The 27,227-nt window shown below is 38.7% G+C and overlaps 3 protein-coding genes and 1 long non-coding RNA gene across 10 annotated transcripts in view; 2 read left to right on the top strand and 2 right to left on the bottom strand.

The window, feature by feature from the left end:
- LOC144050833 (uncharacterized) overlaps positions 1-430 on the bottom strand; it is a 2,672-nt gene extending 2,242 nt beyond the window's left edge. The window contains exon 1 of the long non-coding RNA XR_013293941.1: positions 225-430. This is a non-coding gene — a long non-coding RNA (uncharacterized LOC144050833). The remainder of the gene's footprint in view (positions 1-224) is intronic.
- The window catches only part of atxn1l (ataxin 1-like), a 25,037-nt gene extending 11,322 nt beyond the window's left edge, over positions 1-13,715 (top strand). The window contains exon 4 of the transcript XR_013293940.1: positions 13,570-13,715. The gene's annotated coding sequence lies outside the window, so the exon portion shown is untranslated. The remainder of the gene's footprint in view (positions 1-13,569) is intronic.
- znf821 (zinc finger protein 821) lies at positions 3,829-25,004 on the bottom strand. 6 transcript variants are annotated; one of them, XM_077564452.1, is made up of 6 exons: positions 24,851-25,004; positions 13,775-13,906; positions 13,546-13,649; positions 11,666-11,764; positions 11,354-11,520; positions 3,829-10,910 (listed from the first exon to the last, which is right to left on the bottom strand). In XM_077564452.1, the coding sequence occupies exons 1-6, from the start codon at positions 24,852-24,854 to the stop codon at positions 9,995-9,997; spliced, it is 1,422 nt and encodes a 473-aa protein (XP_077420578.1). In that variant the 5' UTR covers positions 24,855-25,004; the 3' UTR covers positions 3,829-9,994. The 6 variants fall into 6 exon arrangements, with proteins under 6 accessions (XP_077420578.1, XP_077420579.1, XP_077420581.1 ...); XM_077564453.1 differs by having other exon boundaries at positions 13,546-13,646; XM_077564455.1 differs by having other exon boundaries at positions 13,546-13,669; positions 24,851-24,864.
- Positions 24,980-27,227, top strand: part of ap1g1 (adaptor related protein complex 1 subunit gamma 1) — a 19,053-nt gene continuing 16,805 nt past the window's right edge. For both annotated transcript variants that reach the window (XM_077564449.1, XM_077564448.1), the window contains exon 1: positions 24,980-25,129. The gene's annotated coding sequence lies outside the window, so the exon portion shown is untranslated. The remainder of the gene's footprint in view (positions 25,130-27,227) is intronic.

Here is a 27,227-nt window from a genome sequence, read left to right as displayed (position 1 = left end):
TCTTAATTTAGTCAGGACATAACACTGTCTAATAGAAAATGAGTGCTTTGGCACCACCTTGGAATTACGTTGAAGTGAGGAGGTTCATTTAATGATGTCATAGCTCTGTATAATAGAAAAAGCTGGGGGAGGGGGGGGGTCTGTGTCTTCAATATAATTTCCAACATTTGTAAAGCAAATTGTTGACACGTTTTGCAAAATTGAATGTGGTATTCACACATTACCGTGAATGAGGAGTCTAGACTTTAGGGGCACCCCGTTGGAAGGGTTTTGACGCTGTGAGCAATACGGCTGCCAAACTTTTTTACGTCGTCTTCTATGCAGTAAACACAGCAGGAGCGCTCAACCGCTCTGCCGTTCTTCTCCCTGCTTCTCATCGTGGATGTAAAGCAGGTGCTGGACAACCTTTAGTAGAATATGCGCTCGCCATGCAAATCTGAAAACAAATAAAACCTCAGAGGAACTCTTTAGAAAAGGCCAAAAAACATTTAACACACATACAATGTTTGTCATATATAGTAATGGTGTTTCCCAACCTTTATTGAGCCAAGGTACATATTTTAGTTGATAAAAATTCTCATGGCACACCACCAAACAAAAAAAATGCTAAAGTATACTGAACTCACAGAAAGTTAGTGGTATTGAGCTTTCAGAGAAAAGTACAGGATGAACCTTGTGATTCTGAAGCCCCAGTTGCTCCTGATGCTGTCATCAGTAGGCCAATGGGGAAAAGCGCTATATAAATGAAGTACCAATTACCAAAATTCTCAACAGGTGTTGGATTCATGAAAGGACCAATACATTTCCTGGTTCATTTACAACTACACATCTTGAGCGTCACAAGAGTCTACAACACATTTCATCTGAGATTTTCTTCTACACATTCTCTAGTCCATACAAACGGCAATGATTTACACTAGAATACAATCTGCCACAAGTTTGATTGTTTTTGAGACACTGGTAGTGGACATGTTTGGAAAGTTCACCTTTAAACCTAAATAACTTTTTGTGAGTAACGTATACTAAAAAAAATGGTGATCTTGTCTTAATTTACAGAACGCAGTGTGCAATCTGGACCTGCTTAATTGAAAACAATTCAGTTATATGAATGGCTACAGATGGAAACACAATTGTAGCTCCTGTTATCTAGTGGAAGAGCACTGAATTTAAGTTAAACAAAAAAAAAAAAAGCCTACTAGCATAGGACATGAGACGCATTATTTGTAGTCAGTAAATAATAATTTTAGAACCAATTAAGTGGGGCCTGACCGATATGCATTTTTTTAATACCGATTTTATTTATATATATATATATATATATATATATATTTAATTCAATTATCCCCCCTTCACTTTCAATGGATGTCACTTATGCACAAACGTTTGCTATTAAGATTTACACTGACAAGTTCATAGTATGACCTGATCAACAAAGTATACAAGGTTATTGTATAGATTTGTGTCAAAAAAAAAAAAAACGTTCTTACTTGTTTACAACTAAGAATGGTTATTATCAAATATTCATTATTTTAAGGAAAAACACTGCCAAAGTTGAAGGTAACTTCCGGTTAGCATTTGAATGGGATCCTCCCTTCGCTTTTAGCATTAGCGCTAGGCTAGCAATGTTTTAAAAACGAAGCATGTTTTGTATTTAAATATGCAATGGATGTAATTCTTATTGTCATGTGTTTAGTTTTACAGTTAACTCCAACTGTTGCGTCATTAAATAGCTTAAAGGACGCTTAGGGACAACTAAATAACCAGAATAACACGCTACACACTTGCTAGTTGCTAATGCGACGCAGGCAAAATGGTGCATTCAGGGCACTTTCACAACGTTGGAAACTTTATGAGTATAACTTTTTAAGGGGAAAATAATCGTTCGTTTGGCCCAATTGGCCGATTGTTTTGGCAGATGTTTGAAGAGCAATTATCTGCCGATTATAATCGGCGGCTTATTAATCGGTCGGGCCCTACAATTAAGTGAAATTGAATTATTTTCTTATCTGTTACGGCACAAATATGTGGTTGGGAATTACTGTAAATTGTTAGCATAATTGCCTAAGTCGTATTAGACATTTACGGAACACGAGACCATGAGTTGACTGAGAATCTGCACAATTTTCTTGCGACAAGAAAACAGTTTGAGACATAGAGAAAAAACAAACAATTTTTCACAAGCAACATTTTGCTATTTTTCATTAATGCTATTTTTCATTAAAATGGTGATAGTAAGCTAAAGACGACTTTAGGCTATTATGCTAGCAGACTAAAAAAAAAATTTGTATGATTCTTCACGCTTTAGTAAAACATTTCCCTATCCCTGATTTAGTGTCAACAAACAAAGTATTAACCCAATGCCACCTGTCTTTACCTCCGGGCCAACAGGGGGCGCTCCACGCCAGTTTAGTGTTCTGTTTTTTGGCCGCTTGCGTTGACATGGCTGACTAGTGTGTTGCTGTGAGTACTTGCACTTCTTGCCAGTGTTGTCGCTTTAACTTGAAGATTCACAAGACGGAAATCCCCGGGTTGCGTGCCGTCGTCGTCGTCGTGTGTGGGAAGCCCTTTGAGCATTTACCCGTTATCCTTCATATCCACTTTATGGTCCATGTGGACTAGTATGCGCTTTCTCCTCTCGAGTTGGACAAGTACTAGTGTGGCATAACTATGCACTCGTTGGCATCGGCATCTACTAGAACTACTAGTGAGGCCTTTAAATGTTAACCAGTAGAATTTTTTTTTTTATGTCTCTAGCACGCTAGTATGATATTTATTTGGTATCCCACTATATAGTGTGCTGAATTGTCTTACTAGTGAGGACAATGAATGTATTACTAGTACATGGATCTTAAGCTGAATGTGTAATAAATGCTCAATGGACTTTCCCAAATTGTGTGCCGTTTGTCGTACACGAGCTTCGACTTCCGATTGTTTGATGCCTTAACTCTCCGCTTCGTACAATATGTGTGTGAGTGGTGGTCGACTTCCCACAGGTGAATTTTGAGGATCGTTTCCATATTGACTTAAAACGAGGAAGAAGAAGAAGAAGAAAAAACGAAACAAAAAATCAGAACGGTTTCAAGTTTTAAAAATGTATTTTTAATTATTATTTTTTATTTTTGGGGGGGCACAAGATGACACTGCTTTGTATGTGAATTTGTGATGTGTAACCGAGGAAGAAAAAAACGAAACAAAAATGAACATTTTGTTTTTCTTTTCCCAAATGCCTAAATCTGCAAAATATATGCAAAGATGTAAATGTAACATTCAACCTTCAAGTATAATCCAGGTCGTTGGAACTTTGTATAGTGACTTTTAATATCGTCTGGTCGTACCGATATGTATTGAACTTTTATCAGAAGCCTTATAGAGTTGTCCACCCAAAGTGCACCCTTAGAACTGCCCCGCACCTACCTGAACTTAACAAAGCATTAATATTTCTATTTTTTTTGTTGCTTTTTTTATTATTATTATTATTTGTACCCTTTTATTGGATAAATTAGATTTGTACTGTATATTTGTACCTCTCTGTGAACTACTTTGGCCGTTTTTTTTTGTTCTTTGTTTTGTTTGGCTGTTTGAATTTTATGTACTTTAAGGACACAAAGATATTGTATTTTTATTGTTACAGCTAACTTGGAGGCGTTGCATTCAACATGTTAAGTCAACACAATATAATATATATATATATATATATATATATACATACATATATATACAAATATAAATATAAACTATTATCAACATTGTGTGCTGTTTCTTTATTGGTTGTGAAATGTCCAGAAAAGGCCCGTTTCTTTCACCACAAGGACTAAAACACAAAGAAGCTCGTAGTAAAATCGGTTTATTTGCACATTCGCGAGCAGGTCCCATCTGGTACTCTACATGCTGTCAAGCCGCCAGTCAGTGAAACCGGCTCGCACAATAATTTGTAAACACGCTTGTGGACAGCAAATCGTGATAGATATAACGGCAAGGCCATCTTTTTAATTGTGTGTGTGTGTGTTTTTCCAATAATAATGTATTTGAGGGGACAAAGAAAAAAATGGCAGGCTGATATCAATAAAGACAACATGAGAAGACGAGCATTGGATTGCAGTTTTGATGACATGTACACAAAAAAAGGACTAAACACCGTGCGTCACACAATGTTCTTTATGGAAAGCCAGTGGCGCATCTAGTAAATCCAGCTGAAGGTCCGAGTACAAGTCTACTCGACAATGACATCTTACCAGTGAGGCTAAACTGCGCTAGCTCACAACTGCATGCTAATAGTACTTTTAGTGACATCACATTTGAATACTGTAGTTAACATCTAGCACTTTACTAGTAGTGCAGTTTTGCCTCACTAGTAGTCTGATAGTTGTCATATATAATGAACAAAATGAGAACTGTAACACTTGTTCTTTATTTTTATTTTTTTCATAAAATGAACTTACAGAACAGTATTCAAAAAGCCATTTTTCTCTAATATTGCTCATAAATCTCTCAAAGTCCATGTTGGTGAACACATTTCCTTTACCAAGATAATTCTCGTCACAGTTTTGGCATCAACTGTGATGGCCTATCAGAAGTGCTCACTCGAGACATTTGTGAACAGTATTTGAGAGAAATAGACCTTCTGTGCAGCCTATAAAACATTCCTCGGGTTCAGATCATAAAAAAAAGAAAAAGAATAATCACTCCAATGGCTTTCCATCCTTTGTAATCACGTTCCAGTGTGGGAGGAAAAAGTGAGTGAATACGCAGTATTCATAGACAGAGTGGGAAAATGAGCTGTAGTCAACCTGCCTGCTGCAGGAAGACAACCGTGACAAACAAACTGCTGATTCCTGTGTTGGACAAAAACAAAAAAGTTGTAGATTCAGATGAAGTCCTCTCAATGATGAGTGAAATCTCCTGAGAACCTTACGCTAAAGTTTGTTTAAAAAAAAAACTGCAACAATAAAAAAAGATGCTGCATAGTTTCAGTAATAAGTCAACCGATTTCACTTCAGAATTCAAATAAATATAAAATAATTAAAAACATAAAAGTTGCATAGTTGTTTGACGCACTCCTAGAGGATGAAACTGTCACCACACGGAGAAGAAGAAAAAATAGATGGTTAAAAAAAATGCCAGTGTACAAGTTGTCAATTTGAGGGAAATTGTAATATAAAGTTATGTTATATAATTGGATATAATCAAGTCAATTTTGTTTTTTCCGCAAGGATTAAAAAAAAAAAATGCAGAATGATATAGTGAAGGGGGACATTTTCCAAATTTAAGATGCAACATTACAGAATATAATCCACATTTCCACACATAATTTTTTAACGCAAAGTTTTTAACTATACAAAATTACATTTACATTTACAAGAGTACATTTTTTATTTCATAACTGTGTGATTTAATAAGTATTTCAGAAAGTTGTCATTTTACGAGATTTTTGTGTGTGTGTGTGGAATATTTAACTTTTAGTACTGTACTTTTTTCAAGTAAAGTTATATTCCACTTTTAAGTCCAACACATTTAATTATCCCATGAATAATGCCCAGCTGTTGGGGGAAGAAAAGAGACCAACATTTTTTATTTTTTGGGGGGATTTGGATAAGTGATTCTCAAGGGTTCCCTCTAGTGGTCCATAAAAAAAAAGGTAAAATTTAGTTGTATTTATCTTTTAGAGAATGATTTTTATTGAACTATTATATAAAATATGGCAAATGAATTACTTTTTTATTTCTTATATTTTAGTGCAGTCTTAATGTTCAATGTCACAGTGGCTTTCAATAATATGAAATATGCATTGCAGGGTCATGATATGGTGGTACTTGCTGTAGAAGGTTTTGCTCAAAATGACAATATTTGAACTTGGAAATTCTCTTGGCACTAGTAATATTTTATTATTTTTAGTAACTGTAATTTGTTCAACTCCATCCACCGCAACATTTCATCAACAAAAATTGACTAGTGTTTTTTGCAGTGTTATTTGACTTTATTCTCATCAAATTGTCTGTTTTTCACATACCACCCCCCCGTCAGTGTGGCGCTAGGAGTGACTCAAATACAACCAGTTGTTGTCCTCTCCGCTCGTTGGTCATCGCATGGTGTGTAAACGTAAAATCTGGAGGACAACAACAACAAAAAATTCAACAAAAAACATCAAGCGGTTAAAAAAAAAAAAAGAAAGAAAAGAAATTAACACCATAAAAAAAGTCTTCACAATATATTTCAGTAATATGTGCCAGGATGAGCTTCAAAAACGTTTATCCAGATACTAGTATACTCTCTCTCCTCACTAGTAGGACAGCTACTCCTCCAATCTGTGTGCTACTAGTACTACTAGCTAGATGTGCAGGATTTTATGGCGCTAGTAGTATGCCATTGTCAACAAGTGCACAGTTTTGCCGCACTGCATATGAAGTTGTCCTACTAGTGCGCAAAAGGGCGTACTATTGATTGCATGTACAGAACTAGTGTGCTCTTTGTCATCACTAGTAAGACAGTTCAGGCACTAGTAAAATGACTGTTTCAGTTGTAAAAAAAAAAAATTCCCAATGCTAGTGGCATTGAGACCTTACTAGTAAACTACTGGACTGGACTAGCAACACAAGGGCATGCACTAGTATCCCTTAGACCCAACTAATAGTAGCAAAATGAGTATTTTTGCCTCAGTAGTATTGTAATATGGAGTTGTCCCACTAGCACTAGTATGCCAAAGTTGTCCTACTAGTGAGGGCACTAGTACATGGACTTGAAGCTGTATTTAAAAAATTTAACGGCTTTCCATACAGACGCTACAAGGAAGGAGCTTGAGACTTTGTGACCTCACAGGCGGATTTCAGGCAACAGAAACATTTTGGGAGACGCTTACAACATATGTAACGTTACCTTAAAAAAAATAAAAATAAATAAAGCTTCAACTTTTTAAACTGAAATGTGCCACTTAGCTAAAATGCCCAAAAGGTGTGACTTGAGAACTAGAACCTGAATTGATTTGACACAGCAAATCAGAACTCAGTAGTGATGGGAAAATGAAGCTTTATGAAGCACTTGTGACACACACACACACACATATATATATTCTCTCGATTAAATTTCCACTGCATCTTTAAACCAACAACACCATTGAGATCAGTAATTAAAAAAAATACTGCAAGTGCTTTATGAAGCTTCATTTTCCCATCACTACAGTACATACAAGTGCATCACAATAAATTAGAATATCGAAGAAAAGTTGATTTTACTTTCACTAGTTCAATTCTAAAGTGAAACTCAACAACAACAAAAAAAACATTCACACATATGAATAGTTTAGTGTCCCGGATTCAAACCCAGAACTTTGAACTCATGAGGGACAAAGCTAACTACTATTACACTATGCTGCATTCTGTAAGCTGATAATCATGAAAATAATTTAAAGAACGCTGAAACAGAAAACTGCATGCGTGTTTCACTTTTTGAAATGAACTGCTGAAGTTGATCAAGTTTCCCGCTTTGGATTGCGATGCATCTGTAAGTACGTACTGATGAGAGGTGACATCTACTGAGAACAAGCAGCAGAGGCGGAATGAGGAAGTAGAAAAGTTGTGTGGCGTGCAAAATTTTGCAACGTTGGAAACTACCCATGGGAATAAACCAAAACGGACACACACCGCCCATTTTAAAACCGAGTAACTGACTTCCACCAAGATGCCACTAGATGGTGCCAGAGCAATACTTTTATGAGACATGGATTTGGCCTGAGCCACAAATATGATGACTAGGAGAGAAAAAAAACATGTGAACGGCGAATGTGAGAGGTCACTGGATTGCCCTGCCCTCGCGTGTGGACGAGAGCAGTCGGTTTTACAGCAACCATTTAGCTTCAAGTCTGTTAGCTAATGGCTAACATGCTAATAGATAACATTGGTTTTGAGTTACAACCCTTTCAACAATATAAATGGATAATATAGCAATACGCACAGGCATATATATTCTTTATCCTCTGCGAAGAACAGCTAATATTATTGCGACTTACTGAGGATCTGGGATCGTTTTTGTTATTTAAATACGCATTTTAAACACATACTGCCCCCTAGTGAGAATTCAAGTTGCCACTGTATGTATGCCCGCAATTTTCAGTTTTCAGTCAATTCTGATGAAAGTGCCGCACATTCCCATGAAAAGTTTCCAATTTCCAAAATTCCCCAGCTTAGATCCCCAGGAAAATTTACCGGAAATTTTCCTGGCCTTTGCTACCCTCGCGGAGCGTGACGAAGAGAAAGAAGATTGCTCAAGGATGTGTTTTGGTCCCATTAAGTGGAGGCAGTAGAAAAAGAGCCGTCATTCAGTCAAGGGGGGGCTGAGGTAGAATATCTCCAGGAAGTGGAACCAGACTGGAACTGGCCCAGTGAGGAGGGCAGGGGGAGGCTGCCCCCCTTCTGAGGGGTCCGTGTGCAAAATGATTGGTCTCCTCTTAAAGAAGTAGAACAAACAGGTTCAATCTCTTTACAACATGCTTGAAGGTAGTCGTCCATACCACGTGGAACATTCGCAACACTTGGAATAAATTAGAGCAGGGGTGTCCAAACCGCGGCCCGGGGCCAGATTCAAGGCGTCGTTAAGCGGCCCGTGTGTCATTTGCCTACGTTGCACTACTTTACAACTTTCTACAGTGAGAGAAGAAATCACTCTATTCATAACACTCCTTGACGTTTTACTTCATGACCATTTTTTTTAAATATTAAATATCTTAGCCTACGCTGATAGGTTGGGTTAAGCGTGTTTCATAAATTAAAGACCCTGTGAAGTGAATTAAGAGATTTTCTTTTTGAATACGTTAAATATTTGTGAAGATAATTGCTGAAATCATAATTGAAAAGTCTGACACCTACGTAATACTGAATTACGGAGGTACAGCGTTTTTAACTATTCCAATTTTTGAGGGCGTGGCTAAAACAGACAAACTCACACTGGCACACTTCGGCCCCTTTTCCAATACAGTATATAAGAACTTCCGAATTTTCGTTTACATTAGGGGAAAATGCCAAAAATGCATCTTCCCTTCAGATAGTTTGCTCGTGTGGCTGAGAGCCTCATTGTCAGCCACAAGTGTGTGCAGGTCATGGAGAGAAGGTGGAGACAAAAACTTGAGCAACTTTGTTCGTATTAGTGGTTTCCAGGGTTATAATAGTTTGGGATTTTTCATTAGAATTACTTTTTATTTCATTTAAACTCTAAATTCTGTCAGTCTTAATTTAATTTTAGATCGGGCTTGTTAAAGTTTTATTTTTCGAAAATGCTTCATCTAGTTTTGTTGTTTTGTTATTGTTGAGTGACGTAAAGTAAACTAGGATTCCCAAACAACTTTCCCCTGTTCTGTACAGCCAAATAGTAATAATTACATAAATATATAAATAAATATCTTTATATACAAAAATAAACACTGAAAGGTCATGTATGAAATTAATTGACAAAGATGAAAACGGCGGACACGTTCATTATAATTATAGCAAATTTTCTAAACATAAAATGTAGTTTCAGCTAGCTTCATTTTCAAGAGCAAGGACTCTTGTTTTTATTTCATTAACGGAAATGTTAGTTTTTTATTTTAGTTTTTGTTATTTTGAACTATAATAACCTTAGTGATCACCTGGCGCAATCGCGAGTAACTTATTACTAGGCCCAGGCCTGTTAGCTGGTAAGCTATCTTGTAAGCTAGCTAGTGGCTAGTTCCTCCTCGTTTCTCCCAGTGGAGGATTTAAGTGGATATACTTTGTGTAGGATTGAGTACAACAGCTTGATTTTTCACTATTTTGAAGCCCAATTTTACATACTTGGGGATTTTTTTCACAATCATTTAAATTTGGAAGGCTTGCTAACAACAATCCTTTGCTAACAGTTTGCTAATTGCTAACAGTCTTTTCTATTCTGTCAAATTTAGCAGGCAACTAGTTCCACTTTAAAGGGACTTTAATGGTAAACAATGTCTGGACACCCCTGATTTTGAGTGTCTGTCACAGCTGTGTTCCTCTCAGGGCATCTTCATGAAGAGTCCATTGCCCATGGAAGGGACGGGCACGGGGCAGGGGAACTGAAAGAGGTTCATGTCGGCTGTGAGCGCGGCCATGGCGGCCGGGTCGTGCTCGATTTGCGTCCTGAGCGCCGGGTCGATCTTCTCCAACCGCCGCTTGATCCTCTTGGCCTCGCGCTCGCGGACCAGCCGGGCCTGCCGCTTCTCAGGCGTCTCGTTGGCCCGCTTGAGGCGCATGGCGTCGCGGTCCCGCTGCAGGCGGCGCGACCGCTGCTCCTCCGACTCCTGCATCCGCTGCATGCGCTTGGCCTCGCGGTCGCGCAGACGCCGCATCTCGCGCTCATCGTCCGTCTCGCAGGCACGCTTGTTCTTCTTGGCCGTGCGCTCGCGCTCCAGCCGGTGCAGGCGGGACTCCAGGGGCTCGTTCTTGCGGCGTAGGGCCCACTTGCGTGTGGGCGACTGGGCCTCTACCAGCTCCTGGTAGGCCACGCAACTGTTGCACACCAGGAGCACGCCGGCCGGATACACGGGCATGGGACTCAGGATGTCCGGGATGGGAGGGAGACCTGAGGAGGAGGAGGTGAGGGCGTCGGGGATGGACGCCAGCGACGGCCCTTCGGACAGCAGACTGTCAGGCAGGGAGGGAAACGAGGGTCCTTGGTTCGAGGGGCCTTGACACGGGCCCGACATGTGGCACGTTCGATGGCCTTGGCATAGGCTGCCGCTGGGGTCGTGGACTTGACACGACTGGGGGCCCTGACAGGAACTGGGGCTGGGTCCCAGTCCGTGACAGGAAGGAGGGCCTGGTCCTGGACTGGCCATGGGAGTGCTGGAAAGCGAGTGAGTCAGCTGACAAGTGTCACTTCCGCCGGGGACGTCTAGCCTGGTCGTGTCCAGGACATCCTTGAGCTTCTCCCTGGAGTAAAAAAATTAACAATTAAAAAAATAATATTTCCAATTATAATACTACTAATAATAAATATTAAAATAAATATCATTAAAATTCTAACAAAAATATAATAAAAATACAAAAGGAAAGCAAATAAACAAAAATAAAGATTTTTTAAAAATCAAATAAAAACACAAACAATAAAAAACAAGTGCCTGTACATCAAAATTTACACTTCAACAAATAAAAAAAAATTGTGAATAATTAAAGTGAAAAGAATAAAACAAGAAGAGTTACAGGCAATTAAACAAACAAATACAATAACAAAGACAACTGTCAACAACTTCATGAGCAATCAAGTAAGTGCCCCTTATCAGAAGCTAACGCTGCTAGCTAAGCTAATCTGAGCATTCAACAAAACTCAATTGAACCAAATTCCAATACCCCCAAATATTTCCGCCCGCCTGCACCTGTTGAAATTGTCGGTGTCGGTGAAGTGTGCGCCGCACACGGCGCAGTTGGACAGACGGTCCTCCGAGTGGATGAGAAGATGGCGTCCGAGCGAGCCGGGTGAGCTCAGTGCTCGCCCGCAAACGGGACAAACGTAGCTCTTGGTGTTGCTCATCAGGCTCGTGTGCTGTTTAACGCAGACAAAGTCATCAGCTGTAGTCGGTGACAGGCAGGATTCACTTAAATATGGTCTGATCGCATTGAAAAAGAGGTACTTCATATAACGGTCTATTTCACATTCGCTTTGAGAGACAAGTCAGTGTTGGTCGCACCTGGTAGACATGGGAGATGAGCTTCTCTGGGCTGCTGAAGTCCAGCGTGCACAAAGGACATACAAAGTTGCTGCTGTGGTCGGAGCCGTCCTCGTTCTCCTGCGGAAAAACCAAGCGCCCTTCAAATACTTATTCCACACACAACTTCTACATTTTGCATTCCTTACACTTGGTTGTGGGAGTTTTATGTTCATTCTGGAAACATATTCAGACACCCTTCCCTAAAAAAAAATGGGTCAAATTCTCTGGTGATAGAGGTTGGCCCACTGCCCATTTCGCCCACTTCCTCAAGCCCGATGACATGCTACATGTGCAAGTGAGCCGCTATGACTCAGCCATAGTGACACGCTGCTGTGCAGTGTCTTGGATGTGACTCACTCTGATGCTGAAATCGAGAACATTTGCTAACAGAAAGCGCCCGGTAATAAGAGCAGCTTTTCCTTTTCACTTGTCTTTAAAGGGGAATTAAATGCGAATCATATTTTTGCCAGAAAATGTTCTGTACCGCCACTAATCTAAACAGATTACAAATGAAACAGAATATGTCCATCTCAGGGGGCTGCCATTTTGGCTAATGTTGCTATCTGTTGTCGAACAATATTAACGGCACAACTGCCCTGCAGAGCGACATTGCTTGGTGTTGGACAGCAATGTACTACATATAACACACTACAAAAACTGCTAAGTGAAATTGTTTTCTATTGTGCAATAACATGCCATATGTCAATGCAGGCCGTTTGTGTGGAGAATTTGCGGCCCCTTGATAGAGTCGCCCCCTGAAGAAGAGATACAGGGTGATGCATCATCCCATCAGTAGGTCAATGTGAACCTCTGGATCAGTGTTGCTTGTTACCTTGCAATTATTGATTGATTGCTTTAAAAAGTAACTTTACTGATTGATTGCTTAAAAAAGCAACTTAGTTACTTTACTGATTACTTGCTTAAAAAGTAACTAAGCAAGTAGTAACAATTACTTTATTCATTTTAAAAAGTAACTTAGTTTATTGATTTCTTGCTTTAAAAAGTAACTTAGTTACTTTATTGATTTCTTGCTTTAAAGGTAACTAAGTTACTTTACTGATTACTTGCTACTAAAAAGTAGCTTAGTTACTTTACTGATTACTTGCTTCAAAAAGTAACTAAGCAAGTAGTAACAGTTACTTTATTTATTACTTGCTTAAAAAGTAACATAGTTACTTTAATGATTACTTGCTATAAAAGTAATTAAGTTAGATTACAACTTACTTGAGTTACAGATTCCTACCGCCCTGCTTAACATAAAAATGGTTTTGCCACTTAATTTAGGGGGGTTTAACAGTGATGTTTGTTTTTATAAAAAATAAAGATTGTTTTTATAAAAAATAAAGATAGCAACCCTTTTGACTTATAATTATGTTAATGTAAAAAAAAAAAAAAAAGAGTCTTTTCAGGATTCCATTGCTACTTGCTTTTAATTTAAAAAATAAAAGCCAAACTTTCTAGGATTCACTTAACAAAAATGCATTTTAAGACAATTTATAAAATAAATGCTGTCTTATTTACTTGGTATGCTGTAATGGCAAAACAACATTTATAATGTGCATTGTTACTAAATATAATGATTAAATTTGAGGACCTCCTGCAGTCACACAATCTGGTGTGAGTGTGAATGCATATTGCCCTGCGCTCCGCGTTTTTATTTTTTTAACATAATGAAGCTCCGTAGATAACAGTCGACTGAACTGAGTGTGCAACAAACTTAAATATATTTTTTTAATCTGACACATAACTTGTGCTCTATAATGTATCATTCTCACTCTCTACATGTTTCTCCCTATTGTTAATCCCTTCATGCATAAGCCAAATCTGTCCAGCATCCTTCTTCCATCCATCCCTCTCACCTCTTTGACTCCCGCTCCTTGCAGGCGGCACGGCGCCCTCTTGGCAGTCATGTGGTCGTCGGCCGAGGCGTTGGACGAGGAGTCCGGGTCGCTTTCGCTGTCTTCTATGGAGGCAAACACAGCCCTATCAATACAGACGGGACAACAGAGCACAGGGCAGGGGCTTACTCTCACTAACACGCCTCAGCGTGAGGAATGAATGCTGTCCATCCCTCCAACCGTCCTGTACCTGTGGCGCTCTCGTGTCCCAGGACTTCCTGCGAGTTGTTGCTGCAGCACTCACTGTCTTCGGTGAACTCGTCCCTGCCGTCCATGTTAATAGTGTGCTGAAATCCCGTGATGCCCGAAGTGTGGAATGGCCCTGGAGAGAAGTATATGATTCTCAAGTAAGTTTTTTTTTCTTTCTTTTCAAAGTCGGAACAGCCCTCTTGACGGAAACCATAACAAAGTCCGCACGTGATGATGGTTTATTATGTGAGGATTTCAGCTGCAATGACAGCCATTAAACTCACTGACATATTTATTATGATAGTGCAAAAAAATTGTTCTTCCTGTCGGACAATAAATCAGCTGCAAAATAAATGAGAAAAATAAGTCACGTCAGCTAAAAAAAAAATGCCTGAGGGACATTGCTGTAATTACTAACAGCAAGAAAAGCTCATGAAAATATTCAAATACAATAGCAGCTAATATAACACTGTGACCGGAGGCGCGCAATTTGACAGCTGTAAAAAGAAAACGAAACCTAACCATCCAAAATTCAGGTATTGTGTTTTATCCATTTTCTGAGAGCACATACCGATTGCACACATGAATCCTCGAACCAAGATTTGAACCTGATACATCTCAACTGCGAGGCAAACATGCTCACCACTAGGCCATGTGCTTTTACAGGACAGGTCATTATTGATAATATACAGTACAGTAAAGCACTTTGTAGTGGTACATTTCTTTGTTTAAAAAAAAAAACATGTTCCAAAAGATTACACACCCTGTTAAAGAGCCAAGTTTTGTGGCATCATTTCAAAATGTCTTTGAGCAGGGACAAGTAAAAACTGAAATAATGTTTGCATAAATGTCCACACCCTTTTACAACTGGGACTGTGGCTTTGTTCAGACTTAACCAACCCCCCCAAAAATTCTAACTCATGTTAACTCATTCACTGCCATTGACAGCTATAGACACCAAAAATTCATTGGGCGTTCATTTTATTTTGATTAAATTCTTGTAATTTTAGCCAAAAACAGGCATTTCCTTTGAAGTGTGATAACTTAGTCATTTATGAATATTTTTTTCACTTTCAACCGCTCAAAATGTTCACTGGCATCAGACCTATCTATACATATATAGTTTTTAAAAAAAAAAGTTTTTTTAATGCCCTCTATGGACAATAATAGCAATATTATGCTAACAGCAAAATTAACTATGCTGTACTGTATATATATATGTAAAATAAAGGTCTAATTTGAATATTTCATATGACATATTTAGAGGCTTGAATAAGTCCATAAGTCATAACAATAGATTTTTTTCTGCATGCCCAGTTTTCACACAATGGCAGTTTTCTGAATAGCACAAAACTCTTGTAATTTTGCCAAAATCAGGCATTTCCTTTGAAGTGAGATAACTTTTATATTTTTTTCACTTTCAACCGCTCAAAATGTTCAGTGGCATCAGACCTATCTACACATATATAGTTTTTATTTTATTTTATTTTTTTTAATGCCCCCCCTATGGACAACAATAGCAGTATTATGCTAATAGCAAGACGAACTATGCTGTATATATATATATATATATATATATATATATATATATATATATATATATATATATATATATATATACAATAAAAGATTAATTTGAATATTTCATATGACATAGTTAGAGGCTCAAACAAGTCCATAAGTCATAACAATAGAATTTTTTTATGCATGCATTTTTTATTCATTTATTAGCCTATAGCGCCACCTAGTGGATTTTGGGTATAACACTCTCAACACACAAATTCCTCTATTTTCATGTTTATGACTCGTCAAAGAAGCGATTGCATCAGTAATCACGGAAAATGCATTATAACACATCAGGTTTATAGCATATCAAAAACTGTGATTTATAATGGGTGTCAATGAGCCAAAATCGGGCATTATTACAAGAATTTCGTGTGAATCTCTCCCTCCTGTTTGGTAATAATTATAAATTACAGCATGGCGCCAATTTGAACTTCTACATTTTTTAACAATCCTGCTAAAATGTCAGGTCGCTAGTGTATTTTTTTCAAATGCTTTTTCTTTGATGAAACACAGAAAAACATAAAAATGCCAGAAAATGGAAAAATAACGCCCAGGGCTTAAATGAATTTGTTTGCAGTGAATGAGTTAAATGGGTGTCAGCACACCTGTGACCTTTAAAAGTGACCCTGGTTAACCACAAATAAAGTTCAGTTGTTTCAACAGGCTTTTCCTGACGTGCTTTTATTTCCACGCAGAAACTTGACGATTTTGTGGTAAAAGTAACACTGGCTGTTGTACGGAACTCAACTGTTCATCAATCCACCCACCTTGATGAAAGCTCCAGTTGCATTTTAGGAGATATGATGAGTTGCACGTTAAAGGTGAAAACGGTTTTGAAATCTTGATGTCATCTTTGTATGTCAGGAAAAACCTGGCAAGTGAACAGAGGTGTGTAGACTTTTTCTAAACTACCACGACAAGAATAATAATCCACAGTGCACTGTTTAGGATTGGGATGGCACATTAACGTACCAAAAATATATCCAGTGGCAAACAAGGCTCTTTATCTCCATAGCAACGTGGAATCCGCCTTATTTACCATAAGAAGCCATTAATTTTTCAGCACTTGTGCATGCACCAGCGCTCCCCTGCAACGCAGTAGTGCGTGCGAGCCTCTCCTCGGAGAACACGTTGCCATTTGATGTGATTATTAATGCTTTGGGGTCGTTAAAACGAAAACTAGCCGCCACCACCTAGTTAATAATCTTTACATAGACCTTTGGAATCCACAAGAGGAGCAAAACAATGTAGACCGGGGCCGCTTTCCCATCCGTCGTCCTGCGCCGGGATATAATGAATGCCATGCCAGCTGAGCCCGCCGACATACGTGCACACTTCATTTGCGTCCCAACCCCCCCCCCCCCCCCTCCTACCACTGTTTCACACGCACATACAGCCTGATACATGCTGCAGTCCCGCAGGGGGAAGTAGGTTGCACTCTTTTTTTTTTTTCTGACGCTCGCCAGCCTTCTTCTCTTCTCGCTCACTGCCACCCACACACTGAACAGCCCGGCCGCCCCCGTGTGCGGCTCCCACCGCCTTCCATAGCTACACGGCCGGCTTTGAGCAGGAGGACCCAGCTTTGCCCATATGTGACTCCTTCTTCACTTCTGTTCACACACTTGACCCCGCAAACCTGCGCTTAACTTCCCTTCCTGCTGTGGCATTCACACCTTGAAAGTTAATGATGGCCTACAAACCAATTTTCCTCATCTCTCCTCTTACTTGAGTTTAATTTAACGGGCCGAATGTCTTGATGGGGCTGGATGAAAAATGATCACTTTTAATGATGCTGAAATCTCAATTAATAAACACGGTAATTGATTGATTTCAAAACTTAGCAAATATCAAAACTCAAGAAAAGAACCAGAAAATAAATTAGTAACAACTACAAGTAAAATATCAGAGGGGGTCAAAATTAGTGCATTATTTATGAGTTAATTTAAAGTTCCTTTAACCCCACTAATTTTTTTAACGCACGATTAATGACCGCCCCTTACTTGGAAAGCCTGTACTGGGGGAATTCCAGTCACAACGTAGCAGATACGTCCACGTGAAAATTTAGCAGTAATAAATGTAATAATAATGCATATATTTGTGGAGACTGGAGTCAAGTTGTATTTTGCCATCTTAAAAATGTGCAGAATTTCAAAAGTTACTTCATGTTCAAGATTAGATAGCTCTTTATATGCAAAGAAAAATGCAATGAGCTGTCACCAATGTCTTACAAATGAAATTATGCCATCTAGTGGCAGAAAAATGACCTCAACCCAAATCGATATCGCACTTGTTTTTTTTTTTTACAGTACAGTACATCGTTTTAATTTTACCTTAATTTTATGAATTATTAATTACTGTATCAAAGACTAAAAGATGCAGCCTTACTTCTATTAGTTTAACATTTTTCCACTTTTATGTTAACAAGAATATGAAAACTTAAAAATATATTTTATTGTACATTTAGAACATGTAAAATTTGTTGTAAAAAAGTTATGTGATAAACAGCAATTACAAATTTTAATCGCCTGACACCCTTAAAAATAATAGTAATAAAAAACAAAAAATAAAAAAAAGAAATAACTGCTTTTCCTGCCTTGGCCTCTTAGGGGCAGTGTGGTGCCATACATACAAGGAGATACACATTTACATTAATTAAAAAAAAGAGTAGAAGAAAGATACAACGGAACTTTATTCATAACTAATTTTTCACAGATTAGGATGAATATATTCTTTTAACTATTGTTATGTTATCTGTCTGTATGTGTTCCTACAACGTTTTTGTGTGAATGTTCGTTATTTGAAGGAATATCACTCAATGCTAAATAACTCAACTCAATGCTAATTTGCCATTAGTCTGTCAATAGGATTTTCAATTCAGTGCTAGCATTAGGACTGGCAATGTTTCCAAACCAAAGTATGTATTTAAATATACAATGTGGTTAACATGGGAGATTGTATATTTACAAATGGCGCCGTTCGGCACATTAATACATTTTCTTAGATTATGTTGAGGATCGCGAAAAGCCCGAATCGAAATCACGATTAACTTTTTCCAGCCCGACGCTCCGAGGAGGTTTTCCATGCTACTGACCAAATAAAACTGACGTGTGAACCCAGTTTGGGCCCTTTTCCCATAGAACCACATTTGTTTGCACTGCTGGAGTGTGTCTGAGGGCTGAACTATGAACCAGCACGACAAGCAAGCTTCACACAGCCTCGTGATTGATGTGTGGGAGATGCTCCCCCCCCCCTCCCCGCTGTTTGTCTCCGTCTGTACATCTGTCTCTCCGCCCTTCCTCCATCAGTCTTTGCCACTGCGATGTTATCTGCGAGTGTCTGTATGTCTGTAATGCAGGAGGTGACGCAGTGTCTGACTGAATCCAGACAAAGAGACAAACTCATCAGACAACAGACGCTAGACGATACAAAGGAGGTGGGGGGGGGGGGGTCGCCCGGCCAAAGATACAACACCAAAACTCGACTTGAGTGCCAATCAATGAAGGGGATGTGCCCGCGGTATGATGTTGAATTCATAGACCCCCTTGTCGTTCTTCTTTCAGTAGCCATCAAGTTGACTTGATACCAGACATGAGAAAATGGACGACGTCAGCATGCTAGAACTCAACACATCTCGCAAATAACAATCACCTGAGGCACTAAAAGGCGTGGTGACGTTAGGCCTGCCCGAGGGATTTCCAAGCCCACCGCAGACCGCCGCGAATGAGCTGATTAGCTTATACAGCTTAACGTAGTCACAAGTGCGACATGTAATTCAACACCTGGGTCGAGAAAGTATGTTGAGAAACAGCACGCAGGCATATCGCCTTTCTTAAAACACTTTTCCACCAAACCTATTGTTTCAATAACGGTTATATGTCTTGCTCAAACTAGCGCTGGAGGCCAGTTAAGTAGCTAGCATCGCTAAGTTAGCGTGTGTTGGCGAATTTAGACATGCTGTTGCGGTACACATTGCACTGTTTCTTCCTTATCAAGTGTGAAACAATACCAAACTTTGGACATTCTCTCTTTACAGACACTTTCCTCCTAACTCACCGCCAATCTTATTTCCAGAGTGATAAATGCAACTGCTGTAACATAATGTGTCTATATGTAAAAATATGATCCAAAGATTTTACTTTGATCTTTTTGAACATTCAAACAATACAATTTTATTTTATTTTTTTTAAATAGTGCAATCACACTTTAGATGTGATTATTCTATCGATTATTCTATCGATTAATCGACTAATCTGATTCATTTTAATTTTGCATTTAAATGTATTGCAAAAGCATTCTCCCCCTGATTACTGTTTATTAACCAGTGATTGGTGTTTATGAAAAAAGGGGGATGGCTGCTACTATGTTACCGGTTCAGTCATTGTTTTCCAAAGTAAAAACAGATGTTTGCAAATGTCTTATTTTGATTAAACAATAAACAGAGAAGATAATCAGTCTTCTTTCATGAAGGACTACAGAAATCAATTACTGTTGGTATGCTGAAATCAGAGGATTTGGACAATTTTAAACACAAAAAAAATGGCTCAGAACGGTTACTCGATTATTAAAATAGTTGACGATTAATTTGAGAATCGATTATTTGTCAATTAATCGATTATTTTTGACAGCTCTAAAAAAAATACATTACATACAGCTATTTTGGCTACAGACACCGTGGTCCAAACACAAGCCAGATCAGGGTTTACCATTCCAAACCGTACCATGGTGAAGGAAAAAAAAAACAACTGGATCACTCTGTGAAAACATGACTATATTATTCTGTTATCACACTCAACTCATTAGGAGTTAACCAATGCACAGAGACTGTGTAACAGCCAATAGCTAATTTTATGAGCCGCCCTGTCCTGAATCTGGGACGTCAGCAGAGATGTGCAGCCCCTCGGATGACTCTGGATGACTGTGATGAAGCTTTAAAGCCCATGATGCCACGTTGATCTAAAGAAAAACACCTTACAAATAAACACAGTCTATAAATGGGAGCACTGACGCGGGGGTTCAATAAAGCAATCTACTCTGAAATCATCTTGTGTCAGTGTAATACATTAATCCATCTGCTGTAGCACATCTCTTGATTAGGTCACGGCACGGGGTAGTGCTGAGCAATTTCAGGAAGGTTAAATTGCGATTTTTATGGCATATATTGCAATTTAGATTCAATTCATTTGACTGTGTTTTTATCAGTGCAGTATTCATCATGTGCAGTAATGTTTACAAATATGACAAATTTACATCATACCATCAAAAGCTATTTTTCTAATAATGCATGGACACTAAGGGAGGCAGCCCATTAAAAAAAAGAAAACGTTTTTAAAATGGTTCAATAAGACTTAATGCTTGCTGTCATACATGTATAAATAATTTATTATGTATAACAGTGTCTGTAAAATCTTTTTTTAACCCAAAATGTTTTAAATGTACATGTTCTAACATTAAATGTAAGATTATTATCTAAATATTAGGGGTGTGCCAAAAAAAAACTATTCTCATAAGAATCGCGATTCTCATTTAGTACGAATCAAAATCTATTTTAAATGTCCCCAAATCGATTTTATTTAAATTATTTTATACTGTCTTGCCTTTGTCTGTGTGTGCCTTTATTTGGAGCCCTGTTCATGTCGTACCCGATTTGGCCACTTAGGGGCACTGTGGTTCCACGCGGTCTGATACACTGTTAAGTTGTAGCCACATTAGAGAGTAGAAGGAAAAAGTCACAATCAAGTTATTCCAATAAAAGTTGCTTTTTTCGCAGTGTTCTTTTGAGTGATAAAAGTGTCTGCGAGTAGCGCGCTAATTAGCATTAGCGAGTCAGACTAGAGTAGATCATTACAATTCCTTGCACATCTATAGATTGAAGCAAAACTCATTGTCAATCAAATCGATTCGGAATCGAATTGCACACCCAAAAATCGGAATCGAATCGAATCGTGAGATATTCAAAGATTCCCACCCCTACTAAATATAATAATTGTTTCATGGATGAGCTGGAGCCTGAGTCGGCAAAAGGCAGGGTACACACTGGACTGGTCTCATGCCAATTGCGATCAACCATTCATATTCACAAATATGGACAATTCGAAGTCTTCAGTGAATGTAATGTACATTTTTGGAATGCGTAGGGAAGCCGGAGTAACTTGACTTCACAACAAGCAGCATAGTGTATTAAAAAAAAAAAGAAGCAAAGTACACATCGTGTATTTAGCCAAACCATAACTCAACAAAGTCTGCTAGCTTAATGCTAACAGTAACACACAATATAAAACACTGTAGATGGTTTTATGAAACTAGCATAAACGGCGCAGCAAATAACAATAATCCCAGCCATATATTCTTTATCCTCTGTGAAGACTGGCTAATATAAATGCAGTTTATTGAGCTAAAAGACATCTTTTTTGTGTATTATGTATTTCAATGTCCTCTGGTGGCCAGTGCGCACACGTTCATGTCTATGGTGAAAGATGATCTGAGTGATGGTCTCGGAAAAAAAATATTAAACTTGTAAATCAAGACACCACTACATTCACTTACAGTATGTTTCCAAAAGACCCCCGCCGCCGATTTTAGATAACCGGATAATAGGAGTACTTCTCTCAATACTACAATACATTCCGGCAGCCTCTAGTCAAACACATGCATCAATCCATTTTCTATACCGCCCAGCCTGGAGGGGTGGGGGTTGGGGAACTTTACCTTATCCCATCTGATGGGGAAAAGATGGGCTACACCCTGCCGGGACTAACCACTAGTCAATCACAGGGCAATAAAAACAAAACAAGTAATTAACCAAGTGTGACATTAAGAAAATAAACACTGTAAATACGTGTAGTAACAAACAATGTCACGTGGCTCTATGGATTTCTATAGGTGACCAGCAAGCTTCTGCAGACATCAGGCAGCGCTGCATCGAACTCACACCTCAGTACTCAAATCAAATGGCTATTTTAACTGTATTAGCTAGATTAGTCTTTTAGAAGACAAATTACTCCGGGTATACTTTACCTAATTCCGTTGGCAGTCGCACAAACAGCCAGACTAACCCAAGCAGAACTAAGCGTAGTAATCAAACAACAAACGTGGTGCACTTGCACACAATAGCTGAAATACCTACAGTCAACTTTGAAGGGGTTGGTCTGTTTTCGCCTGGACATATTATGGTCCACAGCCAGGAAAAAAAAAAAAAAGATGTGGAATCCCCCCCTCCACCACACCGGTCCAGGTAGAAAACGGTTTGTGTTTATAAAATCGTCGATCCAAAGCGGCAAATAAAGAAATAAAGAAATAAAGAAAGAAAAAGGAATCCACATAAGAGCGTTACATTTTTGCGGTGGTGATAAAAAACGTGAAACGGTAAATCCAAAGGACCGGGGCTCTGTTTTAAAACACCGACTGGGCTCGACGAGCCGCCCCGGAGCAGCCGCTGACGGGGGCGTGCACGCCGCTGACGGGCGCGTGCTCACTGCGGCGGCTGGCGCTCGAGCTCAGCTGATCTGTCACGTAAAGCCCGCCGCGGTGCATTGCGGGATACGTACGGACAGCCAACACGGAAGTGCGCTTAAGCTAGTCGTGCTAACAACTAGCAAGCACAATAAGCAGAGTATCCCTTTTAAGAAACGCGTTCACATTAAATATGCATTAGCTGGGGCATTCTGATGGAATAAAAACACATTTTATTATTGGTAAACATGAACGCGTAAAACAAATAATAAAATTGAATCTCATATTGAGAAAGAGAGAGAGGGATGCAAATTAAAGAGAAGTGTGTGTGTGATATACATCACTATTATCCACAAAACCAAACTTGTGGTTTGATATTTGATAACAAGGGAAAGCTAAATTCAGTAGGAGAATGATGACCACATCAGCAACTATTTTACATTAGCTCATTAATGCAAAGGGATACCACCAGATTGATACACACTTCTGAAATAATTTGCTTGAATGTCCTTCAATAATAGTGTTATTATGTTATTATTAATCAATGATATTAATTAGTGAAGACACTACTCTTGTTAATGGTCTCTCACAGTAATTATTAGGAAACTGTAAAATATCAATACGCAACACTATTTCTATAAATTTAATAAATTGTCATCGTTTACGTTTTCAAATTATCACTTCTCCAACATTCCTAGGAAACATGTGGTTCTTGGGGGCTCCTAGGTGCCTGTGGGCACCACGTTGGAACTAGTTATGTTAATAATAACACAGTTCAGTGCATTAGTCCAGTATATTGATTTTGGAGCGGTAGTGTGAAGGAAAACTATCCAAAGATTTCATAATTTGGTACCACAACAACACAATTATGGAATGTTAAAATGTTGTTCTTCTTTTAAAGAAGCTCCACCCACCTGAAGTGCTTTTTATGTCATTAGCTACTTTGTCATTTTATTATCACTTAGCTTTGCTGCATTTCTCTGGTGAAAAAAATGGATGTTCTACTAGTACATCCTAGTCATTCTACTAGTTTGCTGAATTGACTTACTAGCAGGGGCTGACTTAACTCTTTTAGCTTGATGAGAGAGACAACAAAATAGGACTTGGAGAATTAAACTAATATTTCTGTGTGTTACTTGCCAAACAATCGGCAGTTAGAAAACTGCAGTTGCTTGTTTATGCATGCTATTATCGTGACTTCTACAATCCCGATGTCCTTAAACCGGTCAATGGAGACCTCAATTTTGCTCTTTAACGCTTGTATGCAAAGTGCCAATGTGCAGAGCTCTATGGTGTATTTCATTGGAGAAGATTTTGTTTGGTTAACTTAGATTATTATTATTATTAGTGTTTTGTGTTCAGCACTTTGCTACATCTGCGGCTGTTGTGAAAGCGCTACATAAATCAAGCAAACACAGGCAATTGATTATATATTTCAAATCTTTGCAATGCATGAAAGTCAGATATCAAGGATATTGAATATATATTCAAACACCTTTGCCTTATATAAATACATAAGGGAGACTACTACCCATCCAGAGTTGCTGGATTTTTCTTTATTTATTTTTTACATTCATTTGTACCGATTGTTTCTCTGACGAACACCACGATGGGATGGAACAGCTACATAATTTACCACTAGATGACGCTCTACTCCACCACACACCCAGTGCAATAACATTACACCGAAGTCGTCATCAGTGAATGCCACGAGTAAAAGGACCGCAACACCACATGGACTAGAAAACAGATATTCTTCCGCCGGGGAGGAAGGAGGGGGGGGCTTAAACAGAAAGTAATCCACATCAAGAAAACTGATATCATGGAAATGTGACATTCTTGTCCGAATGAGAAGCGACACGCGCATCCACCGCACAGCGAAAGGCTTAGGGCCGTTCTTCTTTTTCTCGGTTCGCAAATAACAGCAACAAATTAACGTTAGCGAGCTTGCTAACAACAGGCTAGCTCTTTAGAATGATGCATGAGAACAGGCGACAGACAACACCGCGCACATTCTAACCAATGCGGACACACAGTACTGTAATAATCAGTGCTTCTTTACCCATGTTATCCAGCGATCATCGGCGTATGAGGCGTGCGTCTTGGAACAGAACAATGCCACGATTTAAACAAATCCTCGGATGAAAGCTAACGCTACTGTACGCTGCTAAACTTGAGCAAACCTTCTTGCTCCAAAACCTTTTGGGACATGTTAGTGTAACCCTCCGCCTGCGGTAGATGTGCTGAGGCTGGAGTAGCCACCATTTTGCATGTCGAGTGTGTTCCTCCCTCCATTGCTAATAGAGACGATTCCACTTACTTTCTGGCGTCACCACGGCTGGTAAGTGCATCGCCAGTGAACTCCTGTCAACAGACGTGCGGAAATGGTAGAATTAGATAGAAATAGTTAGTCGTTTTGTTGGTATTTACGTTGACAACTCAGTGTGGCGCTGCATAGGAAGTGTTCCTCAGTGCACCGGGGTTGTGCCTGTCAGAAGCTAAGTTAGGTACACACAACCATTCATACTACGCGACTCCGAAGCATAATCGCCGTGACAGCACTGTATATCAAATTCACTTTTACCCGGCTAACGTGATCAACACTCCATTTAAGTGTACATGCCGATGGTATTCATTGAAAGAAAACGGAAATGTAAACGAGTGACCAGGTAGCAAGCTAACAACGCCTTAAAAAAAGGCCTAAAACCGCATCACATCTTGTGGACAGGTTCAGGTGTAATTCCCAACCACGGTCGTATATCCGTTTAATTCGGGAAATGTTTTGGGATCCAACCTTCGTGTAATCGTTTCATGCCAGTCAAGGGCAGGGCAACTTATTCCACCGGTGGTAACTTTCGATGCTACTCCCGTTAGCTCGTTGCTAGCCGAAATGTGTAGGTGTCATTTGTGTCACCGAAGGCAACGTTGCAGTTTTGGATAGCCGGTTTATTATTCTAAGCCTTACGATGGAATCTCAAACTTTTTGGACAGTTTATTACCTAAAAAATACTTAGCTCTTTAAGTAACACCATAATAGCCGACATTAAAATAGAATAACATGGTAAGCCCAAGTGTAAGTAAAATGTTATTTTTCCAAATGTATTTATTATTTTTGCAACTCACTGTAACCTGATACACAGAACAATTAACACTTCCCCTAAATAAAGAATTCAAAAAAATGGTAATGTAGCACCAGAGGAAGCCTTCCTACTAGTGTCAAGTAGGGCTGGGCAATAAATCGAATTAATTCGATACATTGTCATTTTAAATATCAATTCGTTGAAAATTTGCTAAATCGAGTTTTGTCTTCTAGATGATTAAAAGCTGCTGTTCTTATGTTCTGTTACATCCAAATGTTTTTGTGAGTTGTAATTTTGCCTAATGCTGGAATGGGTGGTTTACAAGACATGTTTACAGTAGCTACCAACTACTTAATTGTGTCATTTAAGTACAAACTATGAAGGTTAAATTTATGTTAAAACTAATTTAGAGTCACTATACATTATTGCTGTTTAAACATTTTGCACAGGAATTATTTTTAAATTAATGAAACCTTTAAATAAATGTTTCATGGGTTTATTAGATTCAAATTGATTGCCGGTTTTAAACCAATTTTTGCCTTATAATGTCAGTCGAAGTGAAGGCAACTTATTCGACACCTTGAAAGGAAACCCCTCTCTTGGTAATGCTACTCCTGTTAGCTTGTTGTTGGCTGAAATTGTGCCAGAAATGTTTCACTCTAAGCTATACAAATACTGTATTTGTGGAAAAAAAGACTGAGGTTAAAGTAGACCTTTGTATCAATTCAATTCCTGTAAATGAATAAAAGTTCTTAAAAAATATATATATATCTAGACACTGAAATGTATTTAAATACAAAAGTTTAAAAAAAGAATTGTCATAGCAGTGCTAGCAATACTTAGCATTAGCACCGTAAACAAGCTGGCATGAGCAACGGCTGACGTGACGGGATTCGGAACATGAATCATGGAGTTCTACTATAACACTAAATGTCATTTGTTTCAAGTTATATTTTTTGGAATGTACAGTCTAAATATATATATATTTTTAAGCGATGATAGATGTACGAAATGAGCAGAAATGTTAATCCCGCGTCTTTTTTTAATCCTTTGAGTTGCCTCAGGTCCCTTTGCTCTGCTTCTATTTGCTTGTCTTATGCCCAGCGTTTGAAAACAAATGAAGCATGGTCATTTTTTTAATTTAATTTTGGGAAAATGATGCGTATCATAGCAAATCAGTAATGGTAAGTAAGTACCATCTCTGCGTTTCAACCCTAGTGGACAATTGGACATACACATACGATAACCCAGAAATGCAAAATAAAGTGAGTAAGAATAAATGCAGGGCTTCTTCTCTAGAATGCCCATAGTACTAAAATAAATCTGTGGCATGACAGCTGTAGCGATACTTCATCACAA

This window comes from Vanacampus margaritifer, chromosome 4 (assembly GCF_051991255.1).
Source record: "Vanacampus margaritifer isolate UIUO_Vmar chromosome 4, RoL_Vmar_1.0, whole genome shotgun sequence".
NCBI lineage: Eukaryota > Metazoa > Chordata > Actinopteri > Syngnathiformes > Syngnathidae > Vanacampus > Vanacampus margaritifer.
The sequence above is the reverse complement of the archived record's forward strand: the minus strand, read 5'-3'. Positions and strand labels throughout refer to the sequence as shown.

What these genes read in the sequence shown, in the direction of transcription:
- znf821 (XM_077564451.1), bottom strand. Translation starts at nt 22,658, where the DNA reads ATGTGGATTCCTTTTTCTTTCTTTATTTCTTTATTTCTTTATTTGCCG. An exon ending in GGGACACGAGAGCGCCACAG is followed by an intron (nt 13,647 to 13,774) that starts GTACAGGACGGT and finishes CCTCCATAGAAG; the next exon opens with ACAGCGAAAGCGACCCGGAC. An exon ending in AAGGAGCGGGAGTCAAAGAG is followed by an intron (nt 11,765 to 13,545) that starts GTGAGAGGGATG and finishes GTTTTTCCGCAG; the next exon opens with GAGAACGAGGACGGCTCCGA.